Source organism: Talaromyces amestolkiae, assembly GCF_001896365.1.
Source record: "Talaromyces amestolkiae strain CIB chromosome Unknown scaffold11.1, whole genome shotgun sequence".
In the NCBI taxonomy this organism is placed as follows: Eukaryota; Fungi; Ascomycota; class Eurotiomycetes; order Eurotiales; family Trichocomaceae; genus Talaromyces; species Talaromyces amestolkiae.
The window spans coordinates 272,614-292,293 of record NW_024468047.1 but is presented as its reverse complement, the minus strand read 5'-3'; the positions used below and the strand labels follow the sequence as shown (position 1 = coordinate 292,293).

General features: G+C 45.8%; 6 protein-coding genes across 6 annotated transcripts; 3 read left to right on the top strand and 3 right to left on the bottom strand.

Annotated features, from left to right (window-relative positions):
* Window positions 1-4,172: 4,172 nt before the first annotated feature.
* Window positions 4,173-5,180, top strand: BHQ10_006067 (uncharacterized protein; the record flags this gene model as incomplete). The annotated part of the gene is made up of 1 exon (XM_040878612.1): window positions 4,173-5,180. The coding sequence occupies one exon, from the start codon at window positions 4,173-4,175 to the stop codon at window positions 5,178-5,180; it is 1,008 nt and encodes a 335-aa protein (XP_040734571.1).
* Window positions 5,181-7,456: 2,276 nt separating this feature from the next.
* Window positions 7,457-9,851, top strand: BHQ10_006066 (uncharacterized protein; the record flags this gene model as incomplete). Its single annotated transcript, XM_040878611.1, has 5 exons — window positions 7,457-8,767; window positions 8,836-8,959; window positions 9,022-9,322; window positions 9,379-9,579; window positions 9,644-9,851. The coding sequence occupies 5 exons, from the start codon at window positions 7,457-7,459 to the stop codon at window positions 9,849-9,851; spliced, it is 2,145 nt and encodes a 714-aa protein (XP_040734570.1).
* A 1,104-nt stretch (window positions 9,852-10,955) lies between these two features.
* BHQ10_006065 (uncharacterized protein) lies at window positions 10,956-13,124 on the bottom strand (the record flags this gene model as incomplete). Its single annotated transcript, XM_040878610.1, has 4 exons — window positions 10,956-12,700; window positions 12,780-12,881; window positions 12,940-13,048; window positions 13,104-13,124. 4 exons carry the CDS (start codon window positions 13,122-13,124, stop codon window positions 10,956-10,958), a joined length of 1,977 nt encoding a protein of 658 aa, XP_040734569.1.
* Window positions 13,125-13,807: 683 nt separating this feature from the next.
* Window positions 13,808-14,799, bottom strand: BHQ10_006064 (uncharacterized protein; the record flags this gene model as incomplete). The annotated part of the gene is made up of 3 exons (XM_040878609.1): window positions 13,808-13,846; window positions 13,895-14,356; window positions 14,413-14,799. 3 exons carry the CDS (start codon window positions 14,797-14,799, stop codon window positions 13,808-13,810), a joined length of 888 nt encoding a protein of 295 aa, XP_040734568.1.
* A 133-nt stretch (window positions 14,800-14,932) lies between these two features.
* BHQ10_006063 (uncharacterized protein) lies at window positions 14,933-17,965 on the top strand (the record flags this gene model as incomplete). Its single annotated transcript, XM_040878608.1, has 3 exons — window positions 14,933-14,952; window positions 16,611-17,236; window positions 17,283-17,965. The coding sequence occupies 3 exons, from the start codon at window positions 14,933-14,935 to the stop codon at window positions 17,963-17,965; spliced, it is 1,329 nt and encodes a 442-aa protein (XP_040734567.1).
* A 51-nt stretch (window positions 17,966-18,016) lies between these two features.
* BHQ10_006062 (uncharacterized protein) lies at window positions 18,017-18,664 on the bottom strand (the record flags this gene model as incomplete). The annotated part of the gene is made up of 3 exons (XM_040878607.1): window positions 18,017-18,105; window positions 18,157-18,309; window positions 18,373-18,664. 3 exons carry the CDS (start codon window positions 18,662-18,664, stop codon window positions 18,017-18,019), a joined length of 534 nt encoding a protein of 177 aa, XP_040734566.1.
* Window positions 18,665-19,680: the final 1,016 nt, after the last annotated feature.

Genomic DNA, 19,680 nt, shown 5'->3' with positions numbered 1-19,680 from the left:
TCGCTTCCTGTCAACCCAACTCGAATTCAGGCTATTGAAAGGATAACTTCTTCGACCCCTGAAGAAGTTCCAAGAGCAGGGAGGATTCATATACTATCCGGGTTTGCCGTTTGAGTAAGTCTTTAGAGCTTTGAAACCCAGGATCGTTTATTTTGATCTCAAGATCACTGACTTTATGTTTTCCTGTTCAGGCTAAGAGCTGCTCGAATCTCATCGCTCCTCCGTCTTCATCATCTCGAACTCCCCATCGAAGCTGCTTACGACCGAGATACCAATACAAGCTATACATAAACTGGCCAGAGGAATTATGTCTTCAATATTGTCAAGTTGAGATTAGCGCTGAGCACGGTCGGGTTGAGGACCTTCCCGACCATTGCATCCTCACATCACCGACCCGAGGGACGGAATCTGGACCGGAAATGCTCAGCAACGAAATGTCGGGAAAGGATCATGTTTTCTTATTGGCCCCTAGTCACTAGTTCTGGTCGTACAGCCAAGTGATTGATGACGAACAGGGCTCGCGCATGTCGACAAATATCTTGCGACAGTCAACGAGAAAGACTACACTTTGTGGATCGGTTCGTTCCACACCATGACCAGGGTCTACAAAGTTATCTGTGGCACAATAGCAAGATAGCTCAGGCGGATGAAACATTCTTTGTTGTCTCATTGTTTATCCTCATTCGTGTATGCTCTGCTGACACGCCAACTTGTGGAGTACCTCGTTTCCAAACGACAATCTGAAAACCACATCAGGAGAAACCTTGCAAAGTTTGAGATTCCAAGGCGAACCGATTGGTCATGACTTCTCAATACGATAGCCGGAGAGTCATTTGGGCAAACCGCGATTGCAATCCACAGAGCCTATGAACTCCAGAGAAGTTTTCCGTCGCCGGCATTGTTGATCGATCGTGGTGAATTATACCAATATCGACGATACTCGATTTGTGCGTACTTCGGCAGCGTGAATGTGTCGCTTGGGTTCACGGAACGGAAGACTTTTGGGATTCCAAACTACCTGCTGTCTTGGGACTTTTCTGGGCCGTACTTGCACGCGCAGTATGTCCCGTCAATAAGTCCGCAGCTCAACATTATTCTGGGCGCAAAAAACGGCCACTGGACTCATTTCTTTTTTGGCTGCCATTCATGAAATACTTGCTTCCAGAGCCTGAAGGTAAGTTGTCTCCTTCACTCCATCACCATATTTTTCAGGTTGGCTCACGTCTTACAAGCCAGGATCCCGGCCGATTTTCTCCGCCGACATTGGTGTTTCTTTGATAGCACTGAAAGTGATAAAATGAGCGGCGCCAGTTTAATGCTGGGTATAAGGTATGGTTACCTCCTATCGTTTGAAGGAACAACAGCTTTGCTCTGATGAACCGTGCTAATCTCATTTTCGGTCCTAGCGTTAAACCAAGCAGCCAGATCTTTTCGAGTCCGAATACCATCGAACCGTCGTTATAACCCTCACGTCGAGAAGGCGGAAAACAATGCTGAGCAAAGTAATCTCGTTCGGGTATAATCAGGTTGCTCCTCCGTGTTCAAAAGCGACTTAAGAGAGGTCCAGGACATCGACGTCTCATCAATACATTCTTTCGGATCTCAACGACGTGTGAAGGTGCAATATGTTGAAGAGGTGTACAAGACTCAACCCTTCTTGTATAATCGCTGTTGAACATATTATACCTCCGTCATTTGAGTATATGGCCGAACTCAATCAAAGCTTTTGACGTGATCTCGTGACGCAAACGACTTGATCAAAGAAGTGTTTCGATTTTTTCAAGCGACAACACGATTCTTTTGAGCTCTACGAGTTTGATTGAGCCTGATGACGACTGCTGCTGACATACAAGCGTGTCTCCGCCCGACAAAATGACAGTTTCTTTCGGCGTCCGCGACTACATCTTTGTACACATGGGGAGAACTTTGCATTGGAGCATAACAAACCTAAACAAGAGATCGTCAACCTTGCCTTTGAGAAGTCCACAACCGATCGACTCTCAAATTTAGAGCGCTCTCGGTTCACGCCACAGTTTGTGCTTGGATTAACTCTGGCATTGATTCCACAGCTTGGATCAGGTGAAGTCACTCTCATGTTTGTCGTGGTGCGATACGTTTGACATGATCTTGAACAAAGGAGAATGGGTTGAAGAGATTCGCGGAGGATCTGTTCCATTCAATACAGAACATGCTGCTTCTTGACTGGTCGTCAGCTCTGTACGTCACTGAATGGGTCATATCTATATTACTATGGCTCGTTGCTGTGGGCATTCAACTTTGAGGAACCTATCTATCGTCTTTCAATACAACATTTGGAACATATCTGAGTCCCGCTACATGGTTCACCGAAGTTTACAAGGGGTCGACATCTCTACCTTAATCGGTTTCATTGGTCTGAAGTCCGCTGGAACGGCATTTCGCGATCTCTACTAGGGCCACAATACATGGTCTTGTGGGATTTGAGAGTGACTGGCAGGGATTGATGAAATTCCCTGACTCGGTTTCTCCGCTGATGTCAAGGGATTCCAAGATTGCGTACCATCGTGCGCTCGGAATACCCGATCAACGAGCAGAGAGTCGAATTCGGTCATCGAAATAACACATTGAGGACACATCTTTCCACGACTCCCTGACAGATCAGGTGAGATTTGAGGAAGGTCTCCAGCAGAAGAATCTACGAGATATAGAAAGGAAATGACAAGCGAATAGTTGCTTGATTGGTTTCATCTTCTTTATCATTCTTTCAACCGACGCATCAACTTGAGAAACGGCCTTGAGAGACTGTTCGGTATCCAGAATATCTTCACGCTTTGCATGAAAGGACTCATATATCTGGGCAGGAAGAATGTTGCCCAGGTCTTCGTCGTCAGATCAAGACTAAACACCGCGAAGGATTGCTGCGAGCGCATATGCAACATTCATTTCACAACAGACTGTTGGAAATAGTCTTGGGCGAACTATCTTAACTACTTCGGATTTCAACCTAAAAAATGGGTGTGAAATACAATAATCGTCATCGACATCTGAATGGCTAGAATCTGGCTCAGATCGCTGAGTGTCAGATTCGACAGCCAAGCAACACACAAGGACGTCGAGTCAAAATATAACAAGGACTTGAAAAGCAGCATACCTGAAGTTTAGTTAGTGTCATCAACATCTGATATAACTGGGATCCTGCTCTAAAGCTCTCCCCGCGATAGCCCCTAGAAGGTTGCCCATGATCAACATATTGGGACACATACGAGACTCAGCTGCAACCGCCGAATTCAGACCCGACCTATGTCGTGCTCCATGGGAAGAACCCCGTTGTTTGAACATGATGTTTGCCCTCATTTTTGTAACTGTTTTTTCTCGCACGCAGCAACGTTGAAGTCCTCGATCTTAAGCGACAACCTAGAACCGAGTGTTATGAGAAACGTTATTCTTTGGCATCGTGATGGTCAGAGATTCTGAATCGCCCTGCCTCGATCCAAAGGATTGTTGACTCCGTTCTGAAGCAGACTCCGACACGAGTTACTCCTCGCCTCTCACGGGCATTTCTGTGGCTCTCCTGTGGGTTATGTGTACATGTTTCAGTGTAAGGCGAAGACGCTTGTATCCAATTCGAGGTAACTTCTATTTGAGAGGATCACTTCTTTATGTGTATCATACTATCTATATACCATGTACTTTTTCGAAAAAATATATTCAAAACCGTCCATTCCTCCATAGTACTTGTCCATATGCTTCTCCGTGTAGCCTTGCCAATCATTTTAGAGCTTCGCCTTTTGATGGCTATCGCTTTCTATGATCTACATTGCATGTTCTATTTTTTGAGCTCAAACAGACATCTAGCCAAAAATGGTGCGGGGAAGCAGTGAGACTAATGGAAACTATCGCAAACCAAGTCAGATCACAGTCGTTGTTATCTATCATTTGCGGTGGGGTAAGGCTCGGCCGAGGGTTTTAGATAACTACTCCAGATTGTAGAGGGCGATACAGTTCGTGGCTTCTTGCTATCTCGGGTCGGGGAGTTCTCCGGATGTGTCTTATCGGAGAACGCCGTTGAACGGATTCTTGATAATGCTACTACAAATAATGCATAAGGAGAACGAACTTCTTGTTCAATCCGGACTTTTGATATTTGAGATGATTCAAATGACCCATAAATCTTCGAGAAAACATTAAGCCAAATGTCACACCAAAATAGTCCAGTGCTCATTCCCACCGTTGATATATCCAGTTTTCTTACCAATCCTTTGTCCAAAGAGGCAGAATTAGTAGTCTCGGAGATTAAGGATGCTTGTATGGCAGTAGGATTTTTCCAAATCATCGGTCATGGGATTTCGCCTGATCTCCAGGAAGTTGTATTTGAAGGAGCAAAGAGCTTCTTCTCCCTTCCTCAGGAAATCAAGGAACACTATGTTGGTTCACCGGGAAGAGGCTACGAATTAATTGGAACTCAGGCTTTGGATCCAAGCACCAAACCAGATCTCAAAGAGGTAAATATTATTCTCCCGCTTCAACAATTTGTCATCTCATGCTCACGGAGTCCTTTCTGCAAGGGATACTTCGTTGGCCGTGACGTTCCAAATCGCCAACCACCGTATCGAAATTTTGAATATCCTAATGTCTGGCCTACTCAAATCATCCCGGATGCACAATTCAAAGATCCCATATTAAAATACCACGATGCAATCTGTAATCTTGCATACCAGGTCATGAAAATCCTTGCACGTGGCCTAGCGAACCTCAACACTCAGATATTAGAAGACTTCTGCCACGAGCCTATCGCCAGCGTCCGGCTGCTACACTATCCCCCTCATCCCGCCAGCGACGACCCAAGACTAGTAGGTGCCGGAGCACACACCGATTTTGGAGCAATCACTTTGCTTTTGCAGGAAGATGGCTCAGGTTTACAAGTAAAGGCTCCGGAAAATGATGCGTGGATAGACATACCACCTCAGAAGGGGGCCTACGTCGTCAATGTTGGCGACATGCTGGAACGATGGACCAGTGGGAGATATAAAAGCACCATCCATCGAGTGATAAATACCAGCGGGAAGGATCGGTATTCTGTTCCGTTTTTCTTTGATGGCAATCTTGACTTTCTCTTAAAGCCGCTGGATAGCCCTTCCGAAAAAGGTATCACAGTAGAGCAACATATGAGATCCAGGTATATGGAGACTTCTACTTCTTGACACGTTGCTGAAATTCCGGGGTCGTGTTTAGAGGCAAGGTAGAGACAGATTATAATTAAGCCGTTCATCTTTGCTTTGCGTCAGGGTAGATTTAATTACTTGTACGGAGTTGAAGGAGCTACATTCAGAATTAGTATTCATACAACGGTCAATAATAATTAAAGAGTTTGAGGAATGGCTTACGGCCAGGGTTTACGCGATCATCGACATCATCACGAAGCTTAACCACTTCAAGGGCGGCAATGACGAGACGACTCCTGCGACGCCAAAGCCACAAATACAGTTTTTGAAAGACAGATTGACGAATTTACTAAGGGATATTTGACCGAAAATGTAGAATTGTTGTGCTAGTTAATATCATGAGATGCGGAGGTCCCCTGCTTTAAAAATTTTCAGCCTCGAAATTCACGTAACAGCAAAGCTCAACCTGACCAAAACCCCATTTACAGTGTTAGAGGGTATAGTTGTATTCCTTCGTGGCGACAAGTGTTTAGGGCCATTTCCAGAGGGAAGTAAATCATGTAATCACACTTGATGGCTAAAGCGAATACCTAGATAGAAATTGAGCTTCAGCTGGTGTTACATGTGAGCCATTCAATGACAAACCGCATCATCTTGTTTATTCAATCTTATACACCGCAATATAAGGTGCCTCCACATACCTTTCACGGAAATACTTTATCTCTACAAATGAGTTCGTGACTTGAAGCGACTGATGACATACTTGTTCATAAATGTTGACCTCAAGCTGTACACATATCAACACCCACACCGGGTCTCACCCAATAATTTTTGTACAACGCTACGGTTCGGAATAATTGTATATTGTTGCTGATTCTAGGCCATAAGTTCTTAGGGCTACTAAACCACGTGCCGCTTGCCGCATAGGTGTACGACGTCCATCCTTCAGCTGAGTAAGCGGCATGAGTTGTACAAGAGTTAAATTTGAAGCATTTTGTTCTGGCGAAACACCCAAAAACATGGACATACGTGAAGTACTGGAGCGAAAGTAGATTTCATTGCCGAATCAGGTAATCTTTTATCAGCCACTCATCCTGAACGCATCTTCCCAATCTTATTGATAACGGGGGTCGACTTTCCGAGAAGAATTTCTGAAGCACCTTTGACAATTATACGGTACTGACCTTCCTTGCGCTTGATGACAACCGCTATACACTTGCGACCCCAAGCTATTAGCTTACTCAACCGCAACTTTGAACAATGGCCTCCTCGTGGGGCTGCTACGCCTGCCTGTATTTGATTGTATTTCTAGGGATATGACACCAGTTAGCGTGTGGAATCTAGGACTTCCGACGTACTGGTGTTCACGAATCTGTCTAGCAATGTCAGTATGCAGGTACGTTTGTCTGAATGGTCACTGGGGATAAGGACAATTCATGTCCCGCCCGAGAAGATGGTCTAGGGGCCTATACACTTTCGAAACTATTGGGGCTCTGTTTCTTGAAAACCCAGCCATATGATGACAAGTTCGTCGAGGGGCTTCGCTGGTACTCACTACGTCTTTTACGTCTAGTTTCTTGCCTGTGTTAACGGGTGACGTGAAGTTTTCCACTCGATATGCATTGCTTTACTTTTCCTGACTTAGTCCACGTCATTTATATCCGGTGGATTCTCCTGCGATCTACGGCGTCACAGTTTTCTCTCCTAATATGCATGACTTAAATTAATTGAGGCGTTCTCTGGGTCTTTCTATCTGATTTCGTCGGGCAGTGTATCTTTGTGCATCGAAGAAGATGTGAGGGTGTGATCAGATGAGTCCTGGTGCTCGAAGATAGTGTCCATTGGCAGGCTTGTCTGCAAGAATGCGAAATTTCTTGACTTCAAGTCTAAATATCAATCGTTATTGACCAATCAATAGATCGAATTAGGCGCCAGATGTACAAAAAACAAGCGGGGTCAATATTGATGTTCCCCGTTTCTTTGTCAATAGCATCCTTGTATTGTGCTCACGCGTCCGACTGAAATTTATACCTAGTTACAGACTTGAACGAATTAGATCCATTTTATTCGCTCTTACAAACATTCCTTCAATGCTCATTGATTACAAAATTCCATGTCAGCGATATTGCTGCTACAAGCCCCTGTCTGACTCGGACGTACATGTGTATTCTCTCTTCTGCAAGAGCTACATCCCCCATTCAACACAATACAGACATTAGTGCCTAGGCACTCTCATTCCCGTTATTATCCATAAAATTTTCTCTGTAGCCTAGAGTGACTCGTTCGGGAACTAGGTACTGGAGAAATACTGAACCATGTCACTACCACAGCCTCTCCCCCGCGTCTTAGCAACAGAGGTCGTTGTCCCAGCAATGCGCGACATAGTCGACAAATACAACGTCGCTCGCGCTACGACCTTAGAAACAGTCACTCCAGAGACAGCAACTTTTGATAACGTGCTGAAGCCTTTAGCCGAAGTCGAAAATGGCGTTCAAGGCAAGTTTGCCATGATCGAAATGCTCCAATATGGATCTCCATGTCTCGAAACTCAGGCGGAATACGACAAGGCGCGTGAACTCTATATCAAGGCTCAGACAGAATGGTCAGCAGATGGACGTTTCTTCAAGCTTTTGCAAGCGGCTAGGGCGAAAGACGATTTCAATCGACTAGATACTGAATCGCAACATTTACTAGAGAAGGAGCTTTTACGGTACAAGCATGCAGGACACGGCTTGCTTGGGCCTGTCCAGCTGGAAGAGTTCCAGAGACGCAACTCGGAGATCTTGCAACTAGAGAGAGAGATTCATCAGAATATTGCAAGAGAGAAAGGAGGAATATGGTTCACCTTAGACGAGTTGGACGGTGTACCCGAGAGTGAACTAGCGAAGTGGAAGGATGATATTGCTACAGATGACCCAGATAACGATAGTCAAAAAGAGAAGACAAAGGGAAAATTCGTATCCTTTTCGAACGGCGGCACGATTGCGGTTTTGACCTATGCCCATTGCCCAGAGACCCGAAAGAAAATGTACTTGGCGGACAATCTGAAGCTGGGAGAGAACAAGCCGATATTCGAAAAGATCATCGCCAACCGTGCCAGGCAAGCACATCTCCTTAAATATGCGACTTACGCGGACCTGAAACTCACGGAGCGAATGGCGATGACCACAAAGTGGCTGAAGGATTTTCTACAAGGTCTACAAGTGGCCCTTTGTCCCCTTGGCAAGGCAGAAATCGAAATACTACAACGCCGAAGACTTTCAGACTTACAAGCAAGAGGGTACTCCATCGATCAGAAAACAGAGCAGAATTTTCCGCCGTGGGAAAAAAGATACTACGAGCGCTTAGTCGAACAGGACTTTGAGATCGACAAGGAGAAAATAGCAGAATACTTCCCACTTGATACGACAGCAACCAAAATGCTGGAAATTTTCGGATCATGGTTTGGTATTCGATTTGATCCAATTCCCGATAACATGCGTACCGGCGATGTGATATGGCATGACAGTATACAAGTATACTCTGTGTGGGATACGAAGGATGGGGAATTTATTGGTTATTTGTATTTTGACTTGCTCTGGCGCAAGTACAAGTTCAGAGGCAACCAAGCTGTCAATCTTCAGGCTGTGCGTCAACTTATTTACGCATCATTTACCCTTCTTTGTAGAGTTGAGATTTTAACTAATGTCTTCAGGGCTATCTTCGACCCGATGGTACTAGGAAGTATCCTGCGAATATCTTGATGTGCTCCTTCCCTACTCCGACACCAGGAACATGTGTCTTACTCAAGCATCATCAAATCTGGACTCTCTTTCATGGTAAGCACGTATCAAAGTTGAGGTTATATGCATCTGTCTAACAGAGAATACTAATCCTGCAGAAATGGGTCATACCCTCCACGACATCCTCTCCAAAACCGAATACGTCCGCTTCCACGGCTACGAAACAACACTCGATTTCGTCGAATTGCCAAGCAGCTTTCTCGAGAACTGGTGCTGGAAGAAAGATGTTCTGAAAAAACTCAGCTGCCACTATACAACGCTCGATAAGAAATATCTCTTTGAATGGCGCAAGCAGAATCCCGGTCAGTCAGATCTGCCCAGAGAGATTCCAGATCACTGGATAGAAAAGCTCGCTGAGCATCGGTACTTCAATCGGGCTCTTTTCCATTTACGTCAGCTGTATGTTATTAACATGCCTTTCTTCTTTATCAAAACTGTTAGGGTAACAAATTCAGGTCCATTTCTATGTTCGATCTTCAAATACATTCCCTGAGCAATGAACACGAGATTGCAGATCTTGACATACAGAAACTTTTCTACAACCTCCGCAAGGAGATTGAAGGCTTCGACTTTTCACTATGCAACGATGGTTTCGAATTTGTAACCTTCAATCATCTAACAAACGGCTACGACATGTGTTATTATGGATATCTATGGTAAGTTGCTTCAATTCCTCGCCCCAATTAATAGCGAGACTTCACGGACTAATTCACTTGACAGCTGCACGGCTATAGCCCAGGATATCGTTCAGACATATTTCACCAATGATCCCTACAATATAGAGACATGGGCCAAGTACCGTAAAGAAGTGTTGGAGTATGGTGGAAGTCATGCGAACGAACTGGAGATGTTGACAAGGTTCCTGGGACATCCTCCCAACATGGATGCTCTCGTACAAACTTTGTCACAGGCTTACCAGCGAAATTAAAGAGTTCAAGCCCTTCATGACTTAATTAAAAGAAATATCACTATAGATCTATTTAAGAAATCATAATATTATTATATGATTATTTTGTTCTTAACGTACCTATAGGCTGCCGTACCAGTTGCCGTGGGAATGAGTCCCATCGTTCTTACCATAATGCAGTGACAGCAAATGTCATGATAGTTGGCTCTCGATCCATAAGAGATTCTCACAATCAGTCTCACGCTTTCCCAAAATCTTGCTTGTCGTTATCTTTGCTGTGACTCAGCAAAATATTACAAAACAATACAGAAAATTGGTAATAATAGATACCAACGCCGCAACACCATCCCTTTAATAGACAATTATCACTAGGTGCCATATCCTTTATCACCATAGATAAATATCCTTAAATTTTCTGATATTGTCATAGACTTACAAATACAGAGAAGCATAAAAGCTAAAAAAAAAAAAGTCTTTATTACTAGGTTTATCTTCAGAATAAGACGGTGGAGCGCTCTTTATGAGCCCTACTAAGGTTCAGTAAGCTTGTGATATTATTTCTTAGAAAGTTAATGAAGCCGTGCAAGAGCAGGCTCGTAAAGATAATAAAAAGCTTCAATGATAGCATAAAAAGTAAGCCAAAGAGGCTAAAAAGGCCACAAATACTCAAATCCGACAGGAAAAACGTGAACAGCGCCAACAAAGAGGCTGCGGAAAAGCGGTGCCTCAAGGACGAGCAAGAGCTGGCTAAGCTAGCTAATTTATAGTGTTAAAATAGCGTTATAGTAACTCCTAAGATTTCAAACAGGCATCAAAAGCAGATCTCCAAGCAAGCAGAGCTAAAAGCGCAGCCTAGGTCTCATTCGGAGGATAATAGGGTGGTTGTTACTGTGATTCGTAGGGGTCGCACGATACGGCCCCTTGCGCGTTTTCGGGACTACTATGTAGGTAGAGCGTCGCTTGTATTTGGAAGATAAAGAAAAAAACTCAGTTCATAAATCTACCAGTCATGACATTTTTAGAACATACGAATAGGATGTAAACAGTGACCATAACCCACACAAACCACAAACGCCCATCCATTACCTTTTTGATATGTATAAAACCTAGACAGCGACACAAGAACTAACGACGTTGCGTCTTGCCCATACCTCTCTTTCCAGAGAACAAATGCTTCGCCAACGACACGGTCTGGTGACGATCAGCCTCACCCTGGCGCGCCATACGATTCATCTTCTTCTGTCCCAACTTGGTCAATCGCTCTGCCTTACTGCGCGATGTGGTGTCTGTGACGCCGTCTGTCAATCTGTTCGTGGCTGCTTGGCTGCGAGCGCGGCTCTTGGCGCGCGCAATTGCGTCGCGTGGGTTGTTGGAATCAACATCCATTGCATCGTCACCATTACCATCAGCGCCATCGCGATTCAATGCACGGCCGCGAGAAGGTTGTGATTGACTCTGTGCGCGGGTGACAGCATCAAAAGTATCGTATCCAGCATTATCGAGAGCCTTCTCCATCTCCGAGAGTCTCTTCGCCTTGGCGCTACGCGGTATAGCGGCTCTGTTCTTGAGCGATTTTCTCAAGCGGGCTTCGTTCTTCATCAATGCTTTCTTCTCGCGGATCAAGTCTGCTTTCATGCGGATTTCGGCATCCTCAGCGTCTTCGACACTGTCGTCCGAGTCGTAGAACCCTTCTGCTTCGAGTTTTTCCTCCTCTTCCTCAAGAGCAGCCAATTTGGCTTCAATGTCAGGGTCAACGTAATCATAAACATTCTTGCCGTTCCAGATTTCGGGTATCTTGTCGTATTTCCACTCGTCGTTGGCAAGGGTGTAGTTCTTTTGCAAATCGACACTGTACACACCAGCGCCGCCGTTCTCTTCTTCGATATCGCGTTCGAGTCTTCGGCGGTTGGGGTCTTCCTTGTCGTATTTCTGGAGATTCTTGACTGCGTCGGGGATAAATGACTCGCGAACACCGCCAATGGGCTGTGCGACGTGGATACGCGACAAAACTTCACCAAGACGTCCGCTTGGATTTCCGCTGCTGTTGGTACCGGCCTTGAGTTTCTGGGACACTCTCTCTGCAATGAGCTTGTCGCAAGCGGCATTCTTGACGTTTGTCACGCCTTCGGTGGTAGTGCAAGACAGCTGAAGCATCTCAACATTTCCCTGCTTCAACACACTATCCAATAACTCCTTGGTCTCCGGGTCCAGATCTTCAGGACGCTTGACATCAATCTTGTTGACAACAACAAAAACAAGCTTGTTCGCAAACAGAGGCTTGATACTGTTGAACAACTTGACCTGATCGACAACAGAGTAACCGCACTGCTCCGACAAATCCATGAAATACAAGATCGCCGACCGCAAATGCGCAATGGCCGTAATAGACTGCATCTCAATTGTGTTCATCTCCTCAAGAGGGTGATCCAGAATACCAGGAGTATCAATCGCCTGGAACCGCAAATACTTATAGTCAAAATGCCCAACAAACAAACTCTTCGTCGTAAATGCATAAGGCTGTACATCAACATCGGCGCGAGTAATACTCTTCAAAAAACTAGATTTTCCGACGTTTGGGTATCCGCAAATCAGCAACGTGCGAGTATTGGGGTCGATGGATGGCAAACGACCCAAATGCTGTCTGACTTGCTCAAGATACAGCAGAGGATCTTTGAGACGTCTGCAGATTGTGGCCATGCGACCGAGCGCAGCACGCTTGAGTTGTTTGCATTGGAAGAGCGATTGGGCGTATTTGATCAGTCGAACGTAATCGCGAGCGACGGTTTCGATGAGATGTTTGGCGGTGGAGATTTGACCAAGCGCAATTCGGAAATGGTCTGCATCGTACAATGTGTTCATCAAATCCTTGTCTGTTTGATGGTTATCATTAGCCAGCCGATCGAGCAAATACCATTTATACAGAAAGACATAGGTAAGCGGGGATCGTACGGAAAGGATGAATATCCTGCAAGCGAGGGAAGCCATCGAGGATAGCCTGGAACTTTTCGCAAAAAGTTTCCGATGTGAATTTGACCTTTCTCGTATAGAATGCTTTTCAATCGTCAGTATGCCATTTTCGATAAAATTAAGGGTTCTTTGAAAGAAATACCTCGAATACGACTAATCTGAAAACCAGCACGAATAACGGTCGGCAGTCGTCGTTGTGTGCGACTAAGGACGATATCGAGGAATTCCTGGTTGGTCGGCACCGGAGCGATCTAGCAGAATCAATCAGCATGAAATTATCTTTGGCGTTTTATTTAATCAACAAACCTCCTTCCATGTGGTCTTCATTATGGGCAGAGGACAAGTGTTTGGCGAAACAATCTGTCCAAGCCTGTGTTGATGTGATGGTCTTGATAAGTGAGGAAGGAAAAAAAAATATTCGTATCAAAATTCTAATCGATTGGGTCGGAAAGCGGGACACTCAGGGCCATAGAGAGAAGGTTTTCGCGAGGCGGTGAACGGCTTTGTGCGGCAGTTTTAGCCGAGTGAATATTTCGAACAGGATCACCTTGAAAAATATAGTCAAAAACTACCTAGATAGAAGTGATTATTTATTTATTTATTTATTGTAGATGATGGCATATCGACTGACAATTGAATGGTTGATGAAACTCGATTTACACTGAAATCTTTGCAAAGTGCTTGGGTTGGAGGACGGTTTCGATACGCATGAATGACTTCACTTCAGGCAAGGCGAATAGAGAATAGAAACATTCATAAGCTCAAGCTACTAGGTATCAACCCTATTATACAAATGTATCACCCCGGCCATAACCATGCATAGACCCCTCACCACCCATGCCATCCATCCGTCACACGATCAAAACCCAAAAAAAATGAAACCAGCAGAAAGCAAGCAAACGTGTATATAAAGCAACTCGTAACGCCGTACCCAATTTTCTCCAAGTTGTAAGACCAAATGTTTAAGAAGACTTCTTTTGAACGAGATTTTTCTCCAGACATCCTTCCGATCATTCGTCATCTAATTGATCCTTGGGGAATTCAAGGACCTATGCACCATTAGCAGTCGTCGTCTCCGGCTGGTAAAAAACACTCACCATATCGAACCAGCCACCACCACCAAATGTACAAGCACTTGGCCCACGATTCTCGAATCCAAGCGCCTCATAAAACGGCACCATATGGTCATGCGCGAGAAGCGCAATGCGCTCCGCAATTTGTGCTTCCTTGATGCGCTGAATATACGACTTCATCAATGTTGAACCAACCCGCTTCTTCTGGTGCTCTGCCTTGACGGCAAGCGAATGCAATGCCACCGTGCTGCCCTGATCTTCATGTCCAATGTAGTTCTTTTCGCCGGCGTCTGGAAGACTGCGCTTGTTGGTCTGCCAATCCTCGGGGATCTTCATCGATTCCTCCGTGACTCGTTGCGATGATGTGCGGGTCGCAATAACGTGTGCAATCAACTCCGGTCGAGGCTTAGTTTCGCCCTGGTCGAGGATCGGTAATGAGAATATTCCCAAACTCAACTCCGGACATTTTGTGAGACGATACACGAACTGCACGTTTTCACAACATTAGTACTACTTCGACCAGGATCAACATGTCAACAAACCTTATCCTCTGAAGCCCGCTCATGTTCTGGAAAAACTTCTTCTACCTTCACGCAATCCTCGACATTATTCACCGTCAACACGCTCGTAAAAGGATAAAGCTCGTCCAAGGCTGTGCGCTGCCTTCCTTGCGATGGTCGTCGGAACAGATATGAGTAGTCAGGTGCATCGTCGTGATCGACCGCAACATAATCTTCAACTTCTTCTTCATCGTCATCGTCGTCGTGTCCGTGTGGGTTGAACGACATATAACCGCCTACAGGTCCGGGAATGATGCCGGCGCTGTTGAAGATTCGTGTCAATTCGCTGGCGGTGGAGGCGCTCATGATATTCTCGTCGGCATCGGCGAGTCCGCTCTCCGCGGGTGGTGATGCCATGTTTTCCGTCATTTCGTGTTGGTTGTTCGTCGGTGATTGCAAGGGATTGATTTGGTCGCGATGATTTTCACAAAGAATTGACCGTGAAAGGCCTGTTGTCTGAGTGAAACAATAATTGCAATGAGTCACTGAGCTATACACGAAGATGGATGTATTCAAGTCCGGGTATGCGTACGAATGGTGTTTCCAGGCGAACCGAAGCAAATCCTGAAAGATACACAAATCCGGGCAATCAAAGCTTGGACCCCGCTGTACGTATCGATACGGCAGGCAAAAATCAAATACGACGAGATACCGAGAAATATCTCCTGTACGCTTGTAACGTGTTAATGACGATGTGTGATGAACCCAGGAGATCGAACCCAGTGCTCTATATAACAAATGCAGGCTAGATCTGAACCAAGAAAGAGGAAAAAGAAGAGGAAAAACGAAGCGGAGGAAGATCTGGTGACCGGAACGTATTATGACGGTAATTACCTATACGGGACTTGGAAAGAGCGGGTATTCTTCGTAATTGGTTACCCCACGATAAGGCTGAGCCATAATTTACACACGATCTGGGCCTTAACATCATTTGCACCATCATTGTCACGCATCAATTACCTCGTAGACTGTTCAAATAATCGGTCATGTGTTCTTGGTGGTTACACACTGGCAGTGAACACGACCCGACTGAATGGAACGCATCTTTTCAGGGATATATATCATCAAGCTACTAATTATCGAATTGGTATCGAATATTCTCCCGGCAGAATGCCGATGATACTCGAGTCAGGTAACGGCGATGATGACGCGGACAACATTGACAATACCTAAGTTGGTAGGTACATTAGTGACATTTGGACCATATCCATACGGCTGCTGTGCAACATCCGCGCATGTAAGCAAGACAATGTCTGCATAAGCTCAAGTCCTTGCCCGTTTCATCGGCTCATCTGCCGCTCGGATCACATGAATGACAAGCAGATGAAACATTTCTAGAAGGCCGCAGTTTCTCTTTATTGGCCGGTTCTCGCCATGCTAAAGGACTAATCATAAGTTTCATAGATTCTGGCTTATCGGGCCTGTGGATGGAGAACCCCGGTGAACGCTATGCGCTCGACGTCATCTCGCTAATCACATTGTACCTAGGTAGACAATCAAAAATAATCATCAAAACCGTTCTCGAATAACAGAAAGTCGGTTTGTTTACTTTAAATGACTCCACCACATCAACTATCCAAGGTAGACACATAAAAATTGCAGCAGGCTCATCGCGCCAGACGCACCTCACCGTATCCGGAACTGTTCTCCACGCTTTTGTTGAGCGCATTCTGCTCACTCTCCTCCCCAACCACTGACAACTTACACCCTCTCCCATCCCCTGTTGCTCATGTCCTTTGGTGTCGAGCCCTTGAAGCGCCCGTCCTAAATAAGTGCAGACAGGGAGTCCTCCAGTCTTACTACGCGCTATTAAATATCCCTTTCGGACCTCTTGCTTCTAGCGTCGACGCTAGTGACGTTACTACAACAATCCAGTCTGTCGAGTTCGAGCTCTTTCTGCGCTGACTAACTATGTCTTTTGGGTTATAACAGCTCATCTCTGCCTTCTTTCTTGCATCCTTGTTACAACTGAAGCCATCGCCTTTTTCTGCGGTTCTCCGTGCTCGTTTCAGGCGTATTGTCATCACACAACCCCGCCATCGCGTTGATTATCCGTCGACCGCTCCCTCCGCGTATCGTTATCTGGTCAAACAAGAGTGAAGCGAAACAAGGGATATTACCAAGCCTGTCAAGATGTGAGCGCTCTTATCCCATATTTTTGACACTGTACTAATAAACAGGCGCATCGCCGTGAGCGTCATCAAGCCCGACCAGTCGGACGCCGACATCATATCCCTCGATGTCGCCGGCGACATGACACTCGAAGTTCTCAAAGCCGTCATCGAAAGCGATTCCAACATACCCCCTTCCGCACAGCGATTGGTTTTTAATAATCAACTCCTCAGCAACGATGCTCAGACGCTAGAACAAGTGGGGATACTCGAAGGAGACATGTTGCTGGTTCACGTCGGAGGGGGTCGGCCTCAACCTACGTCACGGAGTCTGGGTGGCCCTGCAGCTGGATCGCAGGCATTACAGCGACAGCAGCAGTTACAACAGCAACAACAACCATTATTCGACACCGAGACTCTGCGTTTGAATTTGTTGGGTGACCCGCGAGTTATGGAGACCGTGCGCCGTCAGAATCCAGATTTGGCTGCTGCGGCGGAAGATCCTCGACGATTCCAGGAAGTCTTACTTGCTCAGAAGCGGAGGGAACAGGAGCTGGAACGTGAGAAGGAAGCAAAAATTGCAGCACTTAACGCCGACCCATTCAATATCGATGCGCAGCGGGAGATTGAAGAGATTATTCGACAGCAGGCTGTCACAGAGAACTTGCATAATGCTATGGAGCATCACCCAGAGTGTACGTCTACTTTTTTATTGTCTAGATCGCCGGCTAACAAATGCAGCATTCGGCCGCGTGACTATGCTGTACATTCCAGTCGAAGTGAACGGAAAACCCATCAGAGCTTTCGTCGACTCCGGCGCTCAAGTAACGATCATGTCGCCCGAGTGTGCAGCAGCTTGCAATATTATGCGTCTCGTCGATCAACGCTACGGGGGTATTGCCAAAGGAGTGGGCACAGCCAAGATCATTGGACGGGTGCATTCGGCGCAGTTGAAGATTGGATCTATGTTTCTGCCCTGTTCCTTTACAGTCATGGAAGGAAAACACATTGACTTGCTCTTGGGCTTAGATATGCTGAGACGCCATCAAGCTTGTATCGACCTTAAACGGGGCGCATTGGTCATCCAAGATCAAGCTGTCCCGTTCTTGGGAGAAGCCGAGATCCCGAAAGAATTCCAAGACGAGTTTGAAGATGAACCCGTCATTCGCGGAGCAGACGGAGCAGAAATTGGTGCCCGCTCAGGCGCCGTCACACACCATGCTGAGAATCAACCTGCCCAGCCTACACAACCCCAAACTCGGACATTGGGAGGAGCATCACAGTCATCAACATCGTCACGCTGGTCCACAAGCTCGATAAACAAGATTGTCGAGCTGGGATTCAGCCGCGAACAGGCCATATCTGGATTGGATGCAAGCAATGGCAACGTAGACCAAGCCATTAATTTCCTGCTTGGAGGTTGATTTTATCTATTGTATTATTAAGAACAAGATTTGATTCGCATAGACATACTCTTACTGTCCCTTCACTTTCTCCAGTTGTTGCCGCTGCAAGACAAGCGCCTCTTTGACCCGTCCATACATGACCACAAATAACGCCGCAGCTATTCATAAAATCAGTAGCCACTTGACCATAAGGGAGGAGAGAGACTTACAAATAACCAGATACGGTCCGTAGCACCCCGTCAACCCCCATTTGATCGTCTCTGAGCGATCATCCCACCCCCAAATCTCGACCACACAAAGCAGCGTCGTGAAAAACGTCTCTACAGTCCAGGGGATAACTCCTAACGGGACGAGCGGCGAATCTACCCAACTTAGCCTTCCCCTCAAACATTGACCTAGACAGAACGGGAAGGGGGATTACATACTTTTCACCAAGCCCTGGATTACCAGCAAACAGACAGGAACATGGAACAACAACTCGCACCATGTGAACACAACAAACCAATCCGGTTGCTCAAGGACAAGCTTGTCTTGATACGTCTCGAGGTAAAAATCGCGCAATACACGGCCTAGTGTAAAGAATGGGAGGTAAGGTGAGGAAGAGAGCCATGTAGGCCAGAGATCGAGACAGTCGACGCAGGTTACGAAGAAGAGGTGGAGGGAGAAGAAGATGGTAATTAAGAGGTCGGGTTTGCGGGAAAGGAGCGGGCGGGACATTTTTTTTTCTTGTTCTTCTCTTGAGGTTTATGGTTGATTGAGTTTAGCGTGTATATATGTCAAGTGCTGGGAGTATGTGATGGTAGACGGTGAGGCTGATTCTTTTTCTGTTTTCTTTTATCTTTGAGTCTTTAGGGGTAGTGTCGGCGCTAAGCTGTATGTGGTAAATCGACAACAAAGTGGCGAATCAGCGGCGTCGACTACGTTTAGGCCGTATACAGATGTCTCTAATCTGAATTCTTCACTGGGGGAATTTTTTATGGCATTTTGGCACGGACTAGGAGGTATCCCTTGTAGCTTGATAGACTGCATTTCGAAAAATCGAGTGATGCCGTGTAAGCCAGAGGACAAACGTAGTGGATCTTTGAGTAGATCATCTGTCGATACGATGATCTGATAAGACTGCTAAGCTACCTCCAAATTCCTCATCTACAGCCCAGTAAAAAGCATGTTGTAAAGAGCAGTCACACAAATAGTCACAAGCCCAACTACATCTATATAGTGACGCCGAGCTACAGCCTAGGATTCTGCAAACTGAGACATGGGGTTGCTGTTTTTTCATTTCTACCGGTATCAGGTCACTCAAAAAAATAGCTGTCTTGGTGCATTTGCCTGGTGACAAACACAGCGGGCGGGGGTTCAATAAACTAAATTAATTCCATGACACTAGGACCTACCAAGAAAAGCTTTATGATATGATGCGGCATGATAGTTGCCCTCACGACCAGTTAATTAACCAAATAACCATAGGGAACTCGTATTGAGCTTGTAGTGAGCTTGTAGTGTGCTTGTAGTGTGCTTGTAGTGTGCTTTTAGTGAGCTTCTACGGTAAGTCCTTGGTAGTTGTTTGCTTACTAGGAAAAATCTACATATGTCTATAAGTTATGGTTAGGTGGATATGGTGTAAATTACTCGGCTAGAAAAATCTCCGACCGTGGGCGCTGGCCCTCGGCACTGCTGACCGGGACGTGCGTCATCTCCTGAGGACATGCAAGGGATTGGCACATGACCGACCC